The following is an 18,089-nucleotide window of genomic DNA, read 5'->3' on the forward strand; positions in this document are numbered from 1 at the left end:
AGCGCACTTGTCCTGGCCAGTTGCTCTGAGTAGGTGTGGCCTGTTAATGCCTTGGTCTACAGGTCTGCCTGCCAGGCCCTTTAGTAGTCCCGCCCATCAGGCTGTCTTTTCTAGGGCCTGCCTCCCGGAGGATGGGCCAGGTATATTAGCAGGAGGCTGGCCGGGTGCCATTGCCCTCTCGGAGGCTCCGGAGGGTCTCACTCTAGGGTCAGCCATGGCGGTGACAGTTAAGCAGAAGGAGGGGTCCCTGCTTCTTGTTGGACCCAGTGCAGACTTGGGGATGTCAGCATACAGGGGTCTCCTCTGGCACCCCTCACCTTGCAGCAGGGGAGAGCAAGAGAAAGAAGAGCTTTCCCATTGAGCACAGCTGTTGTACTGCAGCCCCATGCCCCGCGCAAGGCCCCCATAGCTCCGTGTGGCAAGTGTGGGAGCAGTGTGCTAGAAATGCAGATTTATTTTTCTGTATTTTCTGAAACATAATCTTGAGCCATGCTCATTTGGTTTAAGTCCCCAGAGCTATTTGGGAGAGGATGGTGGGCGGGACGTGGGTGGGAGTTAAATCTGGCGTTTCTGGCTAGGCAGTTGGCATTCGTGCTGCTGCAGAGTGACTGAGCTGCACGGGGACCAATGGGCACGTGGTTCCGTGCACCCCGGCTGGCTCGAGGGCCTAGAACCCCAACCCAGGGCTGCTGTCCACACCTGGGGCTGTGCTCCGAGGCTTGGTGCTTGTGAAATCACAGGCTCAGGGTATGGGGTCCATCAAGGTCACTGGGAGCTTGGGCCATGCCAGAACCGAGGCTGGGGCTGGGGAAGTGGCATTAAGGGGGGGGTGCAGGGTTGAGGAGGAGAGGGGGCAGCGTGACAGAGTGGCATGGAGCACGTGGGCTGCCCCTCAGGCGGCTCCAGGTGGAAGGAAGCTCTCAGAAAGTGCCCTGCCCCCTTTGTTTCTTCCAGTGCTTTGCGGCCCTGGTGTAATCATTTCACTTTGGAGAATTACTTTTATGCCTGGGAGGCTCAGACCCAGTTTGGATAGTAGACCCAGTTTGGATAGTTGAGCACCTCCGGGGAGGGATGAGAGCACATCAAGAGGGAGAACAAGCTCATTTACTTCAACTTGTGTTAGCCGAGAGGTCAGCCTGGCCTTCTGTTCCCTGCCACCAGCCCAGGGTTGAGGATTGGGAACCCGCGTCCTTGGCCAAGGTCAGGAGAGAGCCTCAGCATTCCTGACCCCCAGCTCCTCCCAGAGGCCACTCCTTGTCCACAGGGTCACTACTCATACAGAAGAGTCAGCCACGGCAGGTGCCGGCAAGCGAGTGCAGGAGCGTCCCTGCTGTGGGGGTTGTGGAAGGAGAAGCCTGGGCACATCAGAGACCAGAGCTCCCACGCCAGGGGCTTCTCAGGCCTCCCTGGTCTCCATATCTTTGTTAGATGGTCACTTTTTTACCTCTGACTTGAGACATATGGTGTGACATTCCTGTTTGTTTGCTGGCGGCCAGTGAAAAACATTTCAGAAGCCTTGGAAGGTGGTGGTGGGTGGGGTACTGTGCTGGGTCTTCGGCAGTGTAGCTGTTGTGGGCACCGTGGTCAAAGTTTCAAGTGCACAGGGGCCTCGGGGAGTCAGGTGGAAGGGTATGAGGAGAGCGGAAGGGCCTGGACAAGCTACAAGGGCTGGAGAGGGAGAATCAGCAGGACCTATGGGATCTAAACACTGTGGGTTCCTTTGTTTTGCCTTTTTTTTTTTTTCCCCTTAAACTTTCTTGATTGATGCTTGATGCTTTGCCATGCGAGAGCAAAGAAAGCAGATTTTGTGGGTCCCTTGGATTTGGAGGTTGTCAAGGCAGAGACAGTATGCGTTAAAGTGACTGGGTGGGAGGTCAGGCTGTGTCCTGTGCTTGTGACGACCTAGTAGAATCATCTCACCGAAGCCTGACTGGCCAGATCTGGAGAGGGAGGGAAGGATCTGGTTGGACCCTGTGAAGGGTCTCTGCCAGCAGATGTGGCCTGCAGGCGGATGGGGACCAGGACGTCAGGCAGGTGGGCGCCTCAGGAAATCAGAGCACACTGCTGAAGTCTCAGCCAAGAGCTCAGAGTCACGCTCGGGAGTCACTGCAGAGGCCCCTCTTGTCTGGGTGCAGAGACCACTCGGTGACATCCCTGGCCCAAGCCAGTGAACTAATGCACCGAGAGTGACTAACTGAAAAGTGTGAGCCACCCTGAAGGCAGAAAGATCTCAGAGAACAGCAATCCCATCTGATCGTTGTCAGTGATAAAAGGGACTCCGCGCCCCCCCGCCCCAAGCCACGGTGGTTTGGAAGCTAGAATGCCCGCCTAAATGATTGCTGGGCTGAAAGAGAATCAGTGGAAACACCGTCTGGAGGTGGCCGCCAGTGAGAGTATTGCATGTTGTAAACTTTGGGGGTGTAGCTAAAGTAGTAAATCGGAGGCACACGTGTAGCCTTAAATGAGTTGATTCAAAACTGTGAGAAAGATTGGAAAAAATCGAATCAAGAGGTCAATGCTGAAAGTCGACGAAAGATCCTGAAGCAAGATGAGACCCTCTGGAGCTTGTGGTGAGGAGCAGTGAGCAGGCTGATGGGGCTGGAGCACCGGTGAGGGCAGGAAGCGGTGCAGGGCGGGGGGTCTGGTGAGGTCGGTGGGGGGACGGGGGGTTGTGTGGGCCCTAGAAGGGGTGGGATGAGGGTTGTCAGTGGTGGAGAAGCCCGGGCTGCCTTCCAGTCCCTGCTGGCTCTGGCCCACAGCAGAGCTCTCGTTGTGGGCCTCAAACAGGCGAGAGCCTCCGTGGAAGGGTGTTCCCTCTGGGAACGGCAAGGTACAGGAGCCAAGCATCCTCTGGGTAAATGGGCATTACCGGGGAGGACTGGGGTCCTGCTGCCTTACTGCTTGCCTGCTGCAGGCACCAGCCCCGGAGTGTCTGGGCATTTGGACTCTGGGGAAACCTCCAGCACCTGCTCTCTGGTCCCAGCCCCCCACCAAGCCACAGGCTGCCGGCTGCCTTCTTCAGGGGTGCTGCTACTGCTGGCCTCCGGCACCTTGTCCCCAGCTTGGCATCTGGCATCTGTTGAGTGACAGCGGGAAAGGAGACTGATGAGTATTTGTTTGGTTCCTTAGTTGCTGTGACCTCGTGGAAACTGGCTATTCCTCCATGAGTTCCAGGCAGGCAAAGAGCCCAGCTCCTTTGACACTCCCGTGCCCTGGTTTCCTTCTCTTTTCCCTCTCCCCTCTTTGTTTTTCCTCAGAATGAAAATAGTTTTGTTGTTTTGTTTTTATATTAACATAGCAACGCCACATACTCATTGTTTAAGAATTCAAAGTTTGGGAAATTACAGGATTTCCAAGAATCAAGTAAGAGTCATCTGAAATTTTCTCCCCCCACCACCCCAGAATCCTGTTCACCCTTGGGGGTTGTCACCCTGAAAGAGTATCTCAGGGATGCTCGAGCTGCCCCTCACCCTCATGCACTCAGCCCCGCACTGGCAGCCCATGATTCCTTGCAACTGGCATTTTGCACTCAACTGATGCCATTGACATCATTCCCAGTCATAAAGATGGATCTCCTTTGTCCTACTGGATGGCCATGTAGGGCTCCTGGCTGCATTGATCCCCAGGGCACTTGGAGTCCCACCTGAGAGAGAAGGCAGGGAGAGGCGCAGGGGGAAGGGGCAGGACCTTTCAGGCCTGGGTCTCCCTTCTGGGACATGTCACCTGTAGGGAGGGGTCAGCATGCAAACCATCCTCCAAAGATTAAGTGGGTTAGTGCACAGCAGTGTTAAATGGCCCCATACTACTTTCTTCCTCAGCATCCTCATTATGGGCATCTTGGAGAGGAGGAGCTGTGGGTAGATTCGGGAAGTGGAAGAATGTTCTGTCCTGCTGAGGATGCTTGGGCCCAGGGGGTTGGCTTTCTGCTTGCCTATCCTTTCTGGGCAGGCAGAAGCTTGTCTTGTTCTGTGACCACAGATTCCTGTTTTAGCCCATAACTTGTCTGGTCTTTTCTGGTATCAAGTGGAAGGTGCATCCCAGTGTTCCCCATGGCCAGAGGCACCCATTTGGGCAGCTGGGTCTCTTGCTGCTCTCTGCTCTGGTCTGGAAGAACAGAGATGGCCTTTGTGACAGAGGCCATGCTGTCATCAGTTAGGAGAGAATCTCTTTTTTCTGGTTTTGCTTGAGGGATGCCAGGTACTAGCAGAAGGACTGTTTGGCTAGGAGGGATTGGTTCACTGTGTCATGTAAACAGACTTGCTTCGGGCATCTTTCTGCTGTGGATGGCAGGCGTGTGGGAAAGAGCCTTCCCTCTTTCCCAGGAGATCATGCCCTGCTCCTCCAAGCCTGGATGTGCCTCTGGGCCCTCCAAGCGCTGCCTGCACTGGTCTGGCATCCCCCTTCCACAGTCATCCAGACCTTTAGCCCCAGAAAGCCAGAGTGGGCCTTTCTCCCCCCAGGGTCCTAACATAAGGCAGGTGATGTGCACATTAGGGGGATGTATCTTGTCACTCCTGTGCTCAGGCACATTTGATAATCCCTTCCCCAGCCCCCTTCCTGCCCTGCTCTGGCCTCCTGTGTCCCCTGGACTCCCTGACAGCACCCTGCTTCTGCTCATTGGCTCCTGCTTGGGGCCATGCACTTCTCTGCTTGGCTATAGGGCGGTGTGGGGGAGAAGCACGGCCCCTGGCCAGGAGGACCAGGTTCTGGAGCCGATGCTAGGCCCGGGATGAGTCAGGGCACCTCTCTGACCTCCAGCTCACCCTTGGGAAGTGGGGACAGTGATGTCAACCCAGCAGAACTGTCAGTGTGCACTGTGCTGCTCACTCCTCCCTGCCCACCACGACCCTGTGGCCTGGCCTTTGTGCTGTCAGCGCTGCTTGGGAACAGAGGACTCAGCCTTGATGTTTGAGGCTGAGCTCCGACAGGTGCCTCTGCGAAAGCTTGGGGAGGACTAGGGGCTCCATGAGGCCCAGCCCTCGGTCCTCCCACTGCTCTTGTTCATGAGCTGGTTTTCATCCTGTGCTTTTAGAAGCTAGAGTGACCTTTGGTGTTTGTTCTTTTTTGTTTGTTCTGATAGGGCCCCGCCACCACTGTTGCCTTTTCAAGAACAGGGGAGTATTTTGCTTCTGGAGGTTCTGATGAACAAGTAAGTAAAGAACGGTGTGAGCAACGTTGGCTGATACTTACAGAAGGGAACAGGAGGTCAAGGCACCTTGAGGATGGGCCAGTTCTTGCCAGCTTCCTTGGTGGCTTTGAGTGACCATGAAGGCTAAAACTTGGGCTGAGGTGCTCAGACCCGGGGTGCTCCACTTAGGAGCTCTTTGAGGGGCCCTGTTTTCAAACTGTTTGGTTGCAGGGGGAAGACACATGTAAGGAGGTCCTGTCCCATTTTGTCACCCTTTGTGCCAAGGCTTTCTGCCTGTCAGCCCTGGTGCCTCCAGCCCAGAATGTTCCTTCGCTTGGGGCTGGGCCTCACAGCTCTGACTGCTCAGCCCAGGAAAGTCCCATTGGCCTCCCAGTGAGCCCCCCCCCCGGCCCCATGGACAGATTCAGGTTGAGTGTCTGCTAGGAAAGCAGAAGGTGGTTGGAGGCTTTTGTGGCATGGCCTGGATAAGAGACCGTGGGCATCTTCCCGTCCCAGCACCAGTTCCTGTGCTAACCAAACAAGGGAGGAAGAAGGCCCAGGGGACCCCTGAGCTGTCCCCGAGTGTGGAGGCCTGGCTCGTTGCTTAAACAAGGGAAAAGTCGTACAGTAAAGTCACACTATAAATAGTCCTGGTAAAAGAAAGTCACAGGGTACAAGAGGCAGCCTAGTAGAAAGTCGGGCTTCTGCCCACTCTGGCCCCTCCTCAGGCCGTCCCTGTGAGCAGCTCCCTGGCTGCCTTCTGAAAGTCAACTCCCAAGAGCCTTTGCGGAGAGACATGCGAATCTGTCCCCCTCCCGGGAGTGTAGTCAGCAGCTGGACCAGTGCGATTACACTGGGCCCTACAAACAGGGTGGGAGGGGTGCTAATTCTGTTTGTAAACAGGAGGAGGAACAAAGGCCTCAGTGCCTGTCAGTCAGGGGGCAGTAAGCGGTGGGCTGCCCTGGGAGTGGGGTGCGGCCTCCCACAGAACAGGCTCGTGGCTGCTTCGCAAGCAGGGAGGCCTCTCAGGTGTGGTGAGCTCACATCTGACGAGGCTTCGGGACTCTCTGGGGCCTCCGCTGAGCACCAGCCACACTCCGTAGCTCCTGACACATTGTAAGTGACCCTGGTGCAGGGCAGCCACCTGGGGCTGACACCTTCTAGCAGGAGCTCTCTTGCTCCCCAGCAGGGCCATTTTCCAGCCTTTTGCTGGGGGAGCCTCAAGAGGCGACGCTCCTTCAGGCGGAGCGGGGAGTGATGGGTGTGTTACTCACGGCTCCCTGGCTACCAGTGTCTGCCGAGCTGTCTCCTGTGAGGTTGGAAGTAACATCATCCCCTCTTCACGGATGAGGAACCGGAGGCACAGAGAGGTTGAGTGCCTTGCCTGGAGCCACACAGTAAAAGGTGGACCCAGGAATTTAACCACAGTGGTCTGCTGTAACTTAAGGCCAGGCCGCGGCCCTTGGGAGCTTCTGTTTTGTGGGGAGAGGGACAATATAAACGAGGACAAGAGACAGAGAAATTGAGTAATTGTTGAGTCTGATGCTTTGAAAGAAATCACTAGAGGGCTGTGATAAAAATTAGCAGGAGACCAGGACAGTCTCTCAGAAGATGCTGCTGAAGCAGACACTTTAGCACAAGCAGCTAGCGACGCTGATGCTGGGACACTCCAGGAAGGGGCAACAAAGGGCAAAGGCCTAGGGACAGCACACAGTGAGCCTACATGGTGGCCCGTCCAAAAAGTTTGGGAGGTGGGGCAGGTCCCAGAGTTGAGCTGGGCTGTCAGGTGGGGACTGCCTTGCAATTTTGGCCGGGGTTGGGGGTGGGGTCACCTCTGGGCTCATTTCTTCAATGAAGTAGGGCTGGTGTGATGTCTCTTTGCTTGTTGTTCTCCGCAGGTGATGGTCTGGAAGAGTAACTTTGATGTTGTGGATTATGGAGAAGTCCTAAAAGTGCACAGGCCCCCAGCCCCACTGGCCACGTCCTCTGGGAGTCTGGTAAGTGGCTCAGCAGGCATGTCCCGAGCCCTGAAACTCTGGTGGGTCATGGTGAATGGCAAATCATACTTTGGCACTTGCTGCATTTTGTTTCAAATCTAGAGTGTACAAACAAGACGTGAGGACCACTGGGTGCGAGGTCCTGTGCTGTCTGGTGGGGGGAGTGTTTGCATGGCGCAGGCTACTAATGGTTGAGGAGAGGAAGGACCTGTCCCATGCCTGAGCCTCCGGCCAAGGACCCACCGAGAGTTCCTAGAGGGCGTGGGGCCTGAGCCACAGCTGGGACGGATGGGAAAGGCCCAGCCTTGTTGCTTTCACTTCCCTTTTTTTTTTTTTTAAACCCTGGAAAGGAAGTTCCTCAGCCACAAACAGTTTTTAGTATCTTTGTTGGTAAAAGGGCATTTAGTGTTCCTAAATTAAAATAGTTAACGGCAATTTTTGACAGATACTTTTGGGGGGAAATTTGATAACTGACATGATCTCATTGAATAAGGTTGCATTTCCCTGTGGCTGAAGTAAGTTGTCAAGTCAAGGGTGTGGAGCCCTGAGGGTTTTAAGCCCTAGTGGCCGCAGGGTGTTTAAATCTCTCCCTCCCGGACCCTGGAGGCAGTGTAGCCTCTCCCACCCACGGAAACCAGCCTGAACAACAGGAAACGGCTTGCCCAAGGCCCCCAGCAAGTCAAGGCTGGCCCAGAATAGAACCAGGAAGCTTCTGAGTCCATCCTGGGCTTGCCTTGGCTCCAGCAGAGGGATCCCCCACCCCAGCCTGAGACGCACACACACGCGCACATACACCCCCATTCTGTGTGTTGGAGCTACCTCTAGGAATAGGTAGGGTTAAGATTTAAAGCTTTTCTTCCAAGGGTGGCCCTGGGAGGTTTTATTCTCCTTCCACATTTGTTAACTGTAGCCGATTCTCAGCTTTGGGGTTTGGTGGGGATGACTGGGTTGCATTGTGGCCTGCTTGCTACTGTTTGGTCTTCTGCCTAGAAAGGCAATTCTCAAACTGCAGGACTGGGATCCTGTGGGGTGAGGACCTTCTCCCCTCCAGCTCCCTCATGTACTGGGCATTCAGTGAGCCGAGCCCAGACTGGACGGGTCAAGTTACTACTCATTCTCAGATGAGATGCCTGGGGCTTAGTCACCTGCTGGGATGCCTGGACCTGGGGGCTCACCACACTGGCCCCTCTGAGCAAGGCTGACCGAGCTAGAAACTAGGTGGCACAGGGCTGCCCAGCAGCTCTCCCCCATCCCAGGAGAGGGCACGGCCACCTGCCTCTTGGGAATGGTTAGTAATCAGCAGCAAGGGGAGAATCCCATATTCTTCTTCTTGTGGTTATTAGGCAAGTGGCTTGGACAAGCTGCCTCTTGTCCCTTCAGTCTTGCTCAGATAAGGGGTATGGAGCATCCTTGTGACCCAGAGCTGTAGGGCTTAATACTCTGGCACGAAGGCCTTCAGGGTAGGGGAAGCCAGCAGGACAGGGCAGGGTTTGGCAAGGATGGGAGACTAGCTCACTGGTACTCGGGAAAACCATGTGTTCCCATACTGCCTGCTGGCCCACGACGGAGCTATGGCCACAGTTCCCCTGGACGTCACCACGTGGTGCTTACACAGGGGAAAGGTTATGGGCTCTGGGGTCAGAGAACTGGGTCTGAATCCTGGCCGTGTGGTCCCAGACGAAGCACGCATTCTTCCCACACCTCTATTTCTACAGTGGGACCTGAGTACTCCCGCAGGCAGGTTCTGAGGACTCCATGTGGGACATAGGTGAACTTTACTAATCCACACAGTGACTGGACTTATTAGTCCTAAAATTGTTGTTTATGGCTTTTCCTCTACACGCCGAGGCAGTGTGTGGGCCCTCATCCAGACAAACCCCCATGCCCAAGGCTACACACCACCTGGATTACGTGGCTAGGAGTGTCTCTGATCTCAGGACTCCCAGGCCAAGAGGAGGGCTAAGGGGTTTTTGGTTGGTATATGTGCTGCCGAAGCGAGCACACGAGGTTTTTGGTTGGTTTGTTCCGTTTTATGTACATGACATAAGATTTCCCTTCTGAACTAGTTGAAGCATGCAGTTGAATGGCGAGAAGAACATTCACCCTGTTGTAAGCCATCAGCCATCACCACTGTCACCCACAGAGTTTTTCCAGCTCCCCCTCGCCCAGGGGAGCCCGTTGGCCCAGTCCTACCCCGCGGTTAGGTTTGCCCCTGTGGTGGGAAGGGAAGCTGACAAGTACGGTCTCAATTTTCCTGCCCCAGGGCTTCCCTGGCACCTATCGCATGGTTGGCCTGAGTGTCACCACTCCCCGGGGAGCCCAGGTCCTCTGCAGCCACATGCCAGGAACTGGTGCATCTGATGAGCTCCCGCCCCTCCCAAGGACCCCACCCAGGCCCTATGAAGGCTGCAGGGGGTGCCGTCCTGGGCCTTGCAGGATGCTCAGCAGCTTCTGGGCCTCTCCCCACTGGCTGCCGGTACCATCTCCCGGCCCTTTGTTGTGACAGCCCCAGATGTCTTCAAACATTGCCAGATCGCTTCCGGGGGAGGAGGGGTGCAGTGCATGCAGGATGACCCCCTGCTGAGAATCGCTACCCTAACTCCAGCCTCAGGAGTGATCCCAGAAAGGCAGTGAATGCAACAGCAGGAGGGTAGGAATCAGGTGGGTCAGGGGCATCTCTGGCAGAAACAGCACGGCCACAGTGTGGAGGGTAGGCTGCCCCGAGCACGATGACTCTGGAGCTCCTGCCCCTGCTCGATTGGGCCAGATTTGGGCTTCACCCGGCAGCCATGGCTCAGGTCTCTAGACTATCTCTACAGAAGCCTATTTTATAGAAATGTCGTTTCAGCCTGTCAAACTTTGGAATCTTCCAGAGGTGACGGTAAATGACAAAAAAAAAGACCTTTAGCAACTCGTTTTTTTTTTTTTTTTTTACTTACCATTGGAGTGCGTTCTTGCCCTTCCTGCCTGCCGGCTTCTCTGGCCCTGAGATAGTAACTGGTGAGTGGTTTGGTGGCTGGCCAGGGTGGCCTGGCTCAGCCCATGCCCCAGGCGCTCTTGAACCTTCTGACCCCCTCCCCCTCCAGCTCTGTCTCTCCCCAGAGGCTGGGGCCCTAAAGCTACCCGACACACACCTGGGCATTTGAGGATCTTAGGGAGCCAGCAGGCCAGATACTGTGTGTGTCACGGAGGATGGCATTCTAAAGCCGGAGGGCAGACCCCTTGTGGACCATGGCCAGGGCAGCCCTGTGAGCGTGTGACAGCCCCTGTGCCCTGGAAAGCCCCCTGCCCTGGACCCCTGCTCGGACTGTAGCATTCAGCTCTCTCTCTTGGAATGAAGGCCATCCTTGAGCTCACTCTGAACAGAGAGCTCTGTTCACTGCCAGAGCTATTTTCAACCTCTGGTTGAAATTCACAGCTTATTTTTAGGCACATTTCATGTTGAAAAGCACAAGCCATTTCCCAGCCCTTCAGAATGAGAATAATGGGTTCCATTTTCCCTCTATTCCTGGCTGAGTTGTGGAGGAGAGAGTTTAGGACTGTGGCTGGGAGCTTTCTCTGCTTGGAAGGCTGCAGAGGAAGGGCTCCAGCCCAATGGCTGAGCTGGGGGTGGCCGGGAAGCTCCGTGTTCTGCCCTGTGACACGCTACAAGGCCAGAGGGAGGTCGGGATGGCTGCTTGCGGGCAGATGAGCACTTCCCAGAGGGGCACGTGTGGGGGCAGGGGGTGGGCCCTGCCAGTCTTAGGCAGCAGGTGCTCCTGCTGCTGTTTTCAAGGGTCTGGTGCTCACCTCTGTCCTGAGCTGTAGTCCCCGGCCTTCTCTGTTTTCTCGGCACTCAGCCACTCAGGTTCTAGCTCCTCTTAGCTCCCTCCTGCCAGCCCATGAGGCATCAGGGATTGACCTTGGATTTGGCCCCTGCTCCCCCAAGCCCAGCTGCCATAGGACTGATTTCTGCCTCAACCACAGAAGCATTTTTAAAACCACTTTTAACAGCAAAGATGCATTTGTTCCGATTTACTCTTCTTGCCTTTCCTCCACAAACACCTGAGAGCCTATTATGTAATTGCGAAGGAAGGTTGTGCCGAGCGGTGTGGGAGGGGAAGAGCGCAGAATTCCAGGTAATTCAGGAAAACTGAAAACCACTTCCTGCGTTCTCGGGCCTGGCTGCCCTCCCAGTTCAGACAGTAACCTTGAATTTTGGGGTCCCTCAACCTCAGATGGGAGGACGCCAGGCCTTCCTTTATGAGATTTCACGAGGTGGTGCATGCCAGGCAGCCACTTGGAACCGTGCCTGGCACATGGCAAGTACTCACCAAGCTTTAGCTAGCTGTTTTTAAAATGTTCCTCTTCCTTCCTCTGTCAGACCGAGAGCAGGATGAGCCCCCTGCCCAGTCAGGCTGATTGTGTGTTCCCCACTTGCCGAGCTGGGGGACAACATGCAGCAGAGGGAGCGATTCTGACAGAAATAATTTTTGATGTCGACTGCTGTCTGCAGGTCGCCTTTGTGAGGTCCTGTAAGGGTTTTAGACCCTTGCAGGAATCAGTTCTGCTTCCTGATGAGAGATCCAAGTCCTCTGTGTTCCCAGATCCAAAAGCCAGTCCATAAGGTGAATGGAAACAGGCTTCTTTTCTTCCACCACCCCCATGACTCCTCAAAGCAGTGGCTGCCCTTGGCCCCCCGCCCCCATCCAGATCCTCAGTGCTAGAGCTGTCCCAGGAGGAGGTGGCAAGGTTGGCCAAGAATGCTTGACCCGAGGGTTCAGCGTTCCCTGAGGATGGCCTGTTTCTTCTTTCTAGTTTCTCCGTTCTGAGGGTGAAGCCCCAGCCGCCTCCTACACCCATGCTTCCACTTTCTGTTTTGGGGTGCTACCATGGGTGGGACTTGATGTAGGGGTTCTCGGGCTCGATTCCAGTCTCGGCACTGCCTCTTACCCCGTGCTGAAGATCTGAGGCTCCTGGGTTCTCAACCCAGGCATCTAGCCTGAGGAGTCAGAGTTGAGGCAGAGGACGGGGTCCATTGCTACCTGCTTTGTGGAAGTCCCTCTGTATGGAGCACGGAGGACTGGAGTCTCTCGCTGAGAACGTAGATTTTTGGCTGGCATTTGCCTTCAGTAGTGGGGAGAGGTATGCATTTGAGGGGATGCGTGGCAGACGAGGCATTGTGGGTGTTTATGGCAAGAATGAAGTCCGGATTTATGTGCCTTAGAAGGGAACCTCTCCTTTCTCCAGCCGACCCTGGTTCTGGCTCTGAATTTCCCAGGACTAGTTAGTAAAAAGGGCTCTAGTCAGCAGGTGAGTCGGGACGGGCCCAGGCACTTACGCATCTTGGAAGAGGGTTGGTTTCCTGGGGTCCAGACTCCCGACAGCCTATAACCACTTGGTTGGCGGTTTAAGAGCTGTACTGCCCCTGTTTGCTGATCCAAGAGGAAGCTGGAGCCTAGCCTGACGTGTTGAGTCTCTCCTGTAACCTCAGGCAGTCCATATTGCTTCTCTGTACTCGGATTTCCTCCCACCAGCCTACGGTACATCCTTCGGGCATTCTCCATTTTCCTGGCTCAGTACATAAAAAGCTTCTCCTGCCGGCGTGGGGGTAGGGTGACCGCAGCGGCCTTTGCTGATTCTGGGCAGCAGCAGGCCCCAGACAAGAGGCCTCACTTCATACTCTGGTTGCATTTTCCTCACCTTTACCGGCGTAGAAGTCATGAAAAGTGCTCTGGGCTTCTTAGTTTAAGCGGGAAGACAGAGGAGAATTGAAACAAAGAAGATTCTGTATTTGTTACCAAGCTACAATTCTTAAAGAGAGTTCCTGCTGGAGTCTGGGCATCCTTGCCCAGTGGCCGGAGAGGGTAACTTGATTGCGCCCAGTGTAGGAGAACCAAAGATTCCAATGTTCCCTGCAGAGGGGCACCTTGGGCCTGGGGACCAGCATGGGGGGGTTGGACCCTTCCCTCAGGCTCTGGCCTGTTGCATCTGCTCCTGGGAAGCAGGCCGGATCCCCACTCCTTTTCCTTCCAGAGGCCACAACTGAGTTTCCTGGGAGGTGGGTCAGGGCTGCAGCCAGGCGCATGTTCAATAATGACTGTGTTTACTGGAAGGAGGAAGTTGCCTTTGGCAGCGCAGCCAGGAGACAGGCCTTTGACCAGTTCACGTGGATTGCAATAAGCCTCTTGCTGTGGCTCTCAAACCTCATTGTGCTTCCGAATCACCCCGAGGGCTTGTTAAACATAACTTGTCCCATCCCGAGTGTCTGACTTGGAAAGGAATTTGCAATTTCTAGGTCATGTCGATGGTCCCGGGACCCACTCTAAGAGTCGCTAGTCTACTGGAAAACAGTCTAGCCAGTTGTGACAATAGCTTCCTGAGCAGGGATGTAGCAGGAAGAAGAGTCTCTGACCATCTTGGGAACTTTCCATAGTTCATGGGGACTATAGTTTGGGAGAAGCATTTGGAGAACTGGGGTTCCTTTCAGCCCAATTTGGAGAATTGTAGTCCTCCTCTTTCCAAGAGAGGAAAAGTGCTATAATGGCTTTAGTTCTAATCTCTGTCTAGTGGTAAAAGAAATCCCAGTGCTCCCCTGTGGGCTCTTTAAACCTAGAGGCACCCATTGGGCTCTACAGACGTCTGGTTTTATTACCAACCAGGATGCACTAAGGGGAGGATGGTACCCAGGGCAGCCCTCTGTGGGCCTCTGCCGCCGGTCTTCCTGTCTCGGTTCCTGTTCCGTCCATTAGTGCTGCTGCACTAGTCCAGTGACCTGTTCTTAAACCCGCATTCTGTGGTCACCTGCCTATTATCCTCAGTGCCGCTGCCTCCTGTGCCTGTGCAGGTGTGTGCCTCCATCATCCCCCCCGCCCCCTCCAGAGCCTGCGGGGCCTCTAGGGAAGCCAGCAGGCGAGAGTCTCTGGCCCCTGAGCTTGAGATGACCTGGGTGCTGGTGTCTCAGCGTCTCAGGCCTCAGGTCAAGGAGCTTTCCGGGGAAGTGCCTCCAGGTATTAGGAGCAGAAGCAAGTCCCAGAACAGCGGTAACAGCAGTGGCAGTGAGAGGATGGGGCTGTAGGATGGGACTTGGCTGTACACCCTTCTCAGAGTAGCCCCTTGGAGTGGTAGTTTTCTGCCACTGGAAAATTCTCATCTGTTCCACCAACAGGTAGGTCACTATCTAGAGAAGAGTAGCGTGATTCTTAGGAAGGAAAGCCTATTTAATGACTTAAGCCAACAGCAGACATGTTCTCGGAAACCCCAGGCAAGGCATGGTAAGACATTCATGGTGTCAGGAAGATCCAAGAACCTAGTTCCGGAACCCACACGAGGCCCGGGGGACCCTTGCATCTGGCTCTGCGTGCTTGGACATGGAGCGTAAACTGGGCACGCACACACACCTTTCAGAGCTCTATTACCTTCTTCAAGGGTCTCATAACCATTGGAGGTTTTCCTTTTTCCCGCATTTCCCTTCTTCCCAGATGACCTCTCCTCCATGTAGCCTTTTCCGGGAGGCCCACAGCTTGTGAATCCTTCCTGCCCCACCTTTCGGAGCAGCCCTTCTTTCCTGTAGTTGGTTATTCGCTGGCCTGTGGTCTTCCTGGAGGGCTAGGTACTTGGTCACTTTTTGGCGCCCTGTATGTCACCAGAACACAGAATGTTCTAGAAATCCGGGTTCAGTGGACACGTGCTTGCAGTCTGTGGGCAGCATGGGTTGAGCCTTTGAGGCAAGAGGCAGGCTCTGGCTCTTTCTTTTAGTGTTTTTGACGGTCCCAGGTTAAAGGAAGGAAACCCCTTTCTGGCCTGGTTTGTCAGTTTCCAGGGGCAGGTGCACGGGGTGGTAGGGGCAGTGACCGGGCAGCGGAGGTGGTAGAATCAGCATGTCTACGCTAGAAATTTCAGTACTTCTCATTTTCACTGGAAAAAAGCCTTTTGCAGCTTGAATTTGCCAGATTGGATGGCAGCGTTGGCCCATGTGGTGTAAGGGTGTTAGATAGCGCTTGTGTTTATGTTCTCATCGGTTACCATGGCAAAAATCAGAATAGATGGTTTCCATGGAGATTATCTTAAAATTAGTTTCTTTGATGGTCTGGACATTGCTGCAGGGTTCACAGAATGCTTGTGGTGCCCCTGGGGGATTTCTCTATGGCCATGCCAAAGACTGGCCTGAATGTTGACGGACTCCGACAAATCTGCATCCTGTGCTTGAAAATGCCGGGACACCAGGCTGGGGACATGTCCTCAACTTCTTCCTGGGGTCTCATTCGCCTGGCCTCAGCTCCACCTGGGAGCTTCTTTTTTACTAAGTAAAACAAAACACAAAAACCCCCTTTATATTGTGGAAAATTTCAAGCAAGCACAAAAAGTAGCGAGAATAGTGTCACAGACTCCCCTGGATTTTTCGTCTAGCTTCAGCGTTTTGCTGGTCTATTTTGCTCATCTCCCTCCCCCCATTTTTTTTAGAAGAGTTGGAGTATTTTTATTTAATCCCAGATACATTATTTTACCCTAAATAAAGACTTTTCTTGGTTATATAACTGCAGTGCTCTTGTCACATCCAACAAAATTAATAATCCCTTACTATCAAATGCCTAGTCCATACTCACATTTTTCCACATTGTGTCAAGAATATGGCTCTGTGCTTTTTGCTCAAATAAGGACGTGGGAGGCTTTGAAAAAACCCATGTCTCCCTTCCCCACCATGGTTCTGGTGCTTGGAGAGACTGAGCAGTCTTGGCTGGAGGTGTATTTGGGCTGAGGGCAAGAGAAGCTCCGGGGTGCCACTCTCCCGCTGTCCTCAGGGACATTTATACCACGAGCTCCAGGACACCCTTGTTCCGGCCTGGAGATGGGTCCGCTAGTGCCGGCTGTCCTGGGCAGGCATCCGCTGGAGGGCGCTGTCCCTCTTTGCAGCCTGTAGGGGGAGGCAGGGAGAGAGGTGATATAACCTTGGTTCACAATAGCTGTGTGCAAGTTAATTTTTCAGGAGGGGGAGGCTGAGAGACCCCATAGGATGCAGCCTCCCTTGACTCCTCCCTGGGGCTGAGAGCTTTGGCCCAGAAGAGGCCCGCTGCCTCTAGGGTAGGCAGAGCTGGCCGTGGTTATCTGCCTTGGCAGGCCGTGCTCGTGTCCTGAGATGCTACACAAATTCTGAATTGCCGAGCTTGGGAGTGATGCCCGGGTGTGGTCAGTGCCTCTAACACTCTCCATTGAACTAAGTGCAAGGAGAGTTTAAAATAGCCAGCCTTTGTTCCCGAGGTTTTAAAAATTCAACCCCAGTAGTTACAATGAGCTGTCTTCAAGTGGATCTATAAATAAACCGCTACTGTTCCTCTTTGTCACCGAGAGCTTCGGCGTCTTCCAGAGACGTCGGCTCTGCCGCTCATCTTCATTAGCTGCCTCTCATCTGTGGGGCAGCTGTGGCCATCAGCAGGCTGGGCTGACAGCGCGGAGTTCGTAATGACAGCGACACGTTCCCTTTTTAAAAAGCCACATTTTACAAATAATACATTATATGTTAATAAAAATAATTAATTTTTTAAAAGCCACATTTTAAAAGCCAAGATTAACTATACAGGGAAAGATGTATTTTCGCACTGGGGAAGCCTGGCAGAGTGGTCATCGCCATTGGTCAAGGTCAGCGCCACTGATAATACGTCCTGTCCACATGAGTTCTGCGGTGTCGGGTGGTTCGCTTCTGTGGTATTCTCATCAAAAAATGGAAAACCTCGTTCCGATCATGAGAAAACACTGGACAGACCCACACCGAGGGACGTTTGACAACAGAACTGATCAGTACTCTTCTTCCAAAGTGTCAAGGTCATGAAAGACAAGGGAAAACTGAGGAGCTGACCTAGACTGCAGGAGACCAAGGAGAAGTAACTCAGTGCAGGGGGACGTCCTGGTTGGGATTCTGGAATAGCAGGATCCAAGGACATTAGAAAAACTGGTGAAGCTCAGCCGGGGCCCTTAGTTTGGTTAATGGTATTGTCCCAAGGTTAATTTCCTGCTCTGAGCATTATCCTAATGGTTATGTAAGATGCTAGCACTGGGGAAGCCTGGGGGAGGGATATATGGAAATTCTCTGTACTATTTTTTGCAACTTTTCTCTAAGTCTAAAATTAGTTCAAAGCAGTCTAATTTTTTAAAAGAAAATCTCTAGTCAGTCCTTGGGCTTCATCTCCCTCCCTGGGTGCCCCGGTTCAGGTGTTTGCACAGGGAGGGTAGGTGTTTCTGTCTCGAGGGAGGTGCTAAGCCCCTCAGCACCCAGCCGGGGGTGGGCCTGTGGTCACATCTGTGGAACGGAGCTGAACAAGAGCTGACCCTGGAAGACGCGGGTCCTGTTCAGAGGGAATGGTGTCACAGGGGCGCTGCTCACTGCTGTGGAGGCTGCAGGGTGGCTTCTCTGCTTGTCAGTAGTGTGGCTTGTGCTAATGCTCCAGAGGTCTTACCTGCTCTAGGAGTGGACGACTCCACCCCACCCCTGCCTGCTTCCTTCTGGTCCCTGGCCCTGGCCCCTGACTCTGCCTTGCAACCCACCTCTGTGTGTTTCTGGCTGTACCCAGTATGAGGGCCTGGAGGGTGTCAGTCCCTAAAGGCCTGGGGTGTTTTCCTGTTCCCTCAGCACCCCTTTGGGGAGGAGGGTCAGGGACCCCCTCTGTGCTAAGGACAGTTCTCGCTGCATGGTGGCCCTCTTGCTCTCCCATGGCCTCTACCTGTTTGCAGTCGCCAGGTCTTCCTCCCTGCCCCCTGCCAACCTCAGCTCATCCTCCCTCTTTTCTCCCCCCGCAGCTCCCCTCACCTGAATATGCCGCTGTGGTGAACAGACCTTCTCAGCTCCACTGCTTTCCCTGGAGGGCATATGTGGACGTTGGAGTTACTTTCCCGTTCCTGCTTCTCAGGGCAATCCTTTCACTCCTCTGAAAACTCTGGCTTTATACATCAGCCCTCTCGTGTGGGGAGAGATATTTGGAAACTCCTGGAGA

The 18,089-nt window shown here is 54.1% G+C and overlaps 1 protein-coding gene across 3 annotated transcripts in view; it reads left to right on the forward strand.

The window, feature by feature from the left end:
* The window catches only part of POC1A (POC1 centriolar protein A), a 68,917-nt gene that overhangs the window by 19,062 nt on the left and 31,766 nt on the right, over positions 1 to 18,089 (forward strand). For all 3 annotated transcript variants that reach the window (XM_044253454.1, XM_044253455.1, XM_044253456.1), the window contains exons 8-9: positions 5,081 to 5,149; positions 7,027 to 7,125. In XM_044253454.1, coding sequence (XP_044109389.1) covers positions 5,081 to 5,149; positions 7,027 to 7,125 — 168 coding nt within the window. The remainder of the gene's footprint in view (positions 1 to 5,080; positions 5,150 to 7,026; positions 7,126 to 18,089) is intronic.

The sequence above is a fragment of the Neovison vison genome, chromosome 6, assembly GCF_020171115.1.
Source record: "Neovison vison isolate M4711 chromosome 6, ASM_NN_V1, whole genome shotgun sequence".
NCBI lineage: Eukaryota > Metazoa > Chordata > Mammalia > Carnivora > Mustelidae > Neogale > Neogale vison.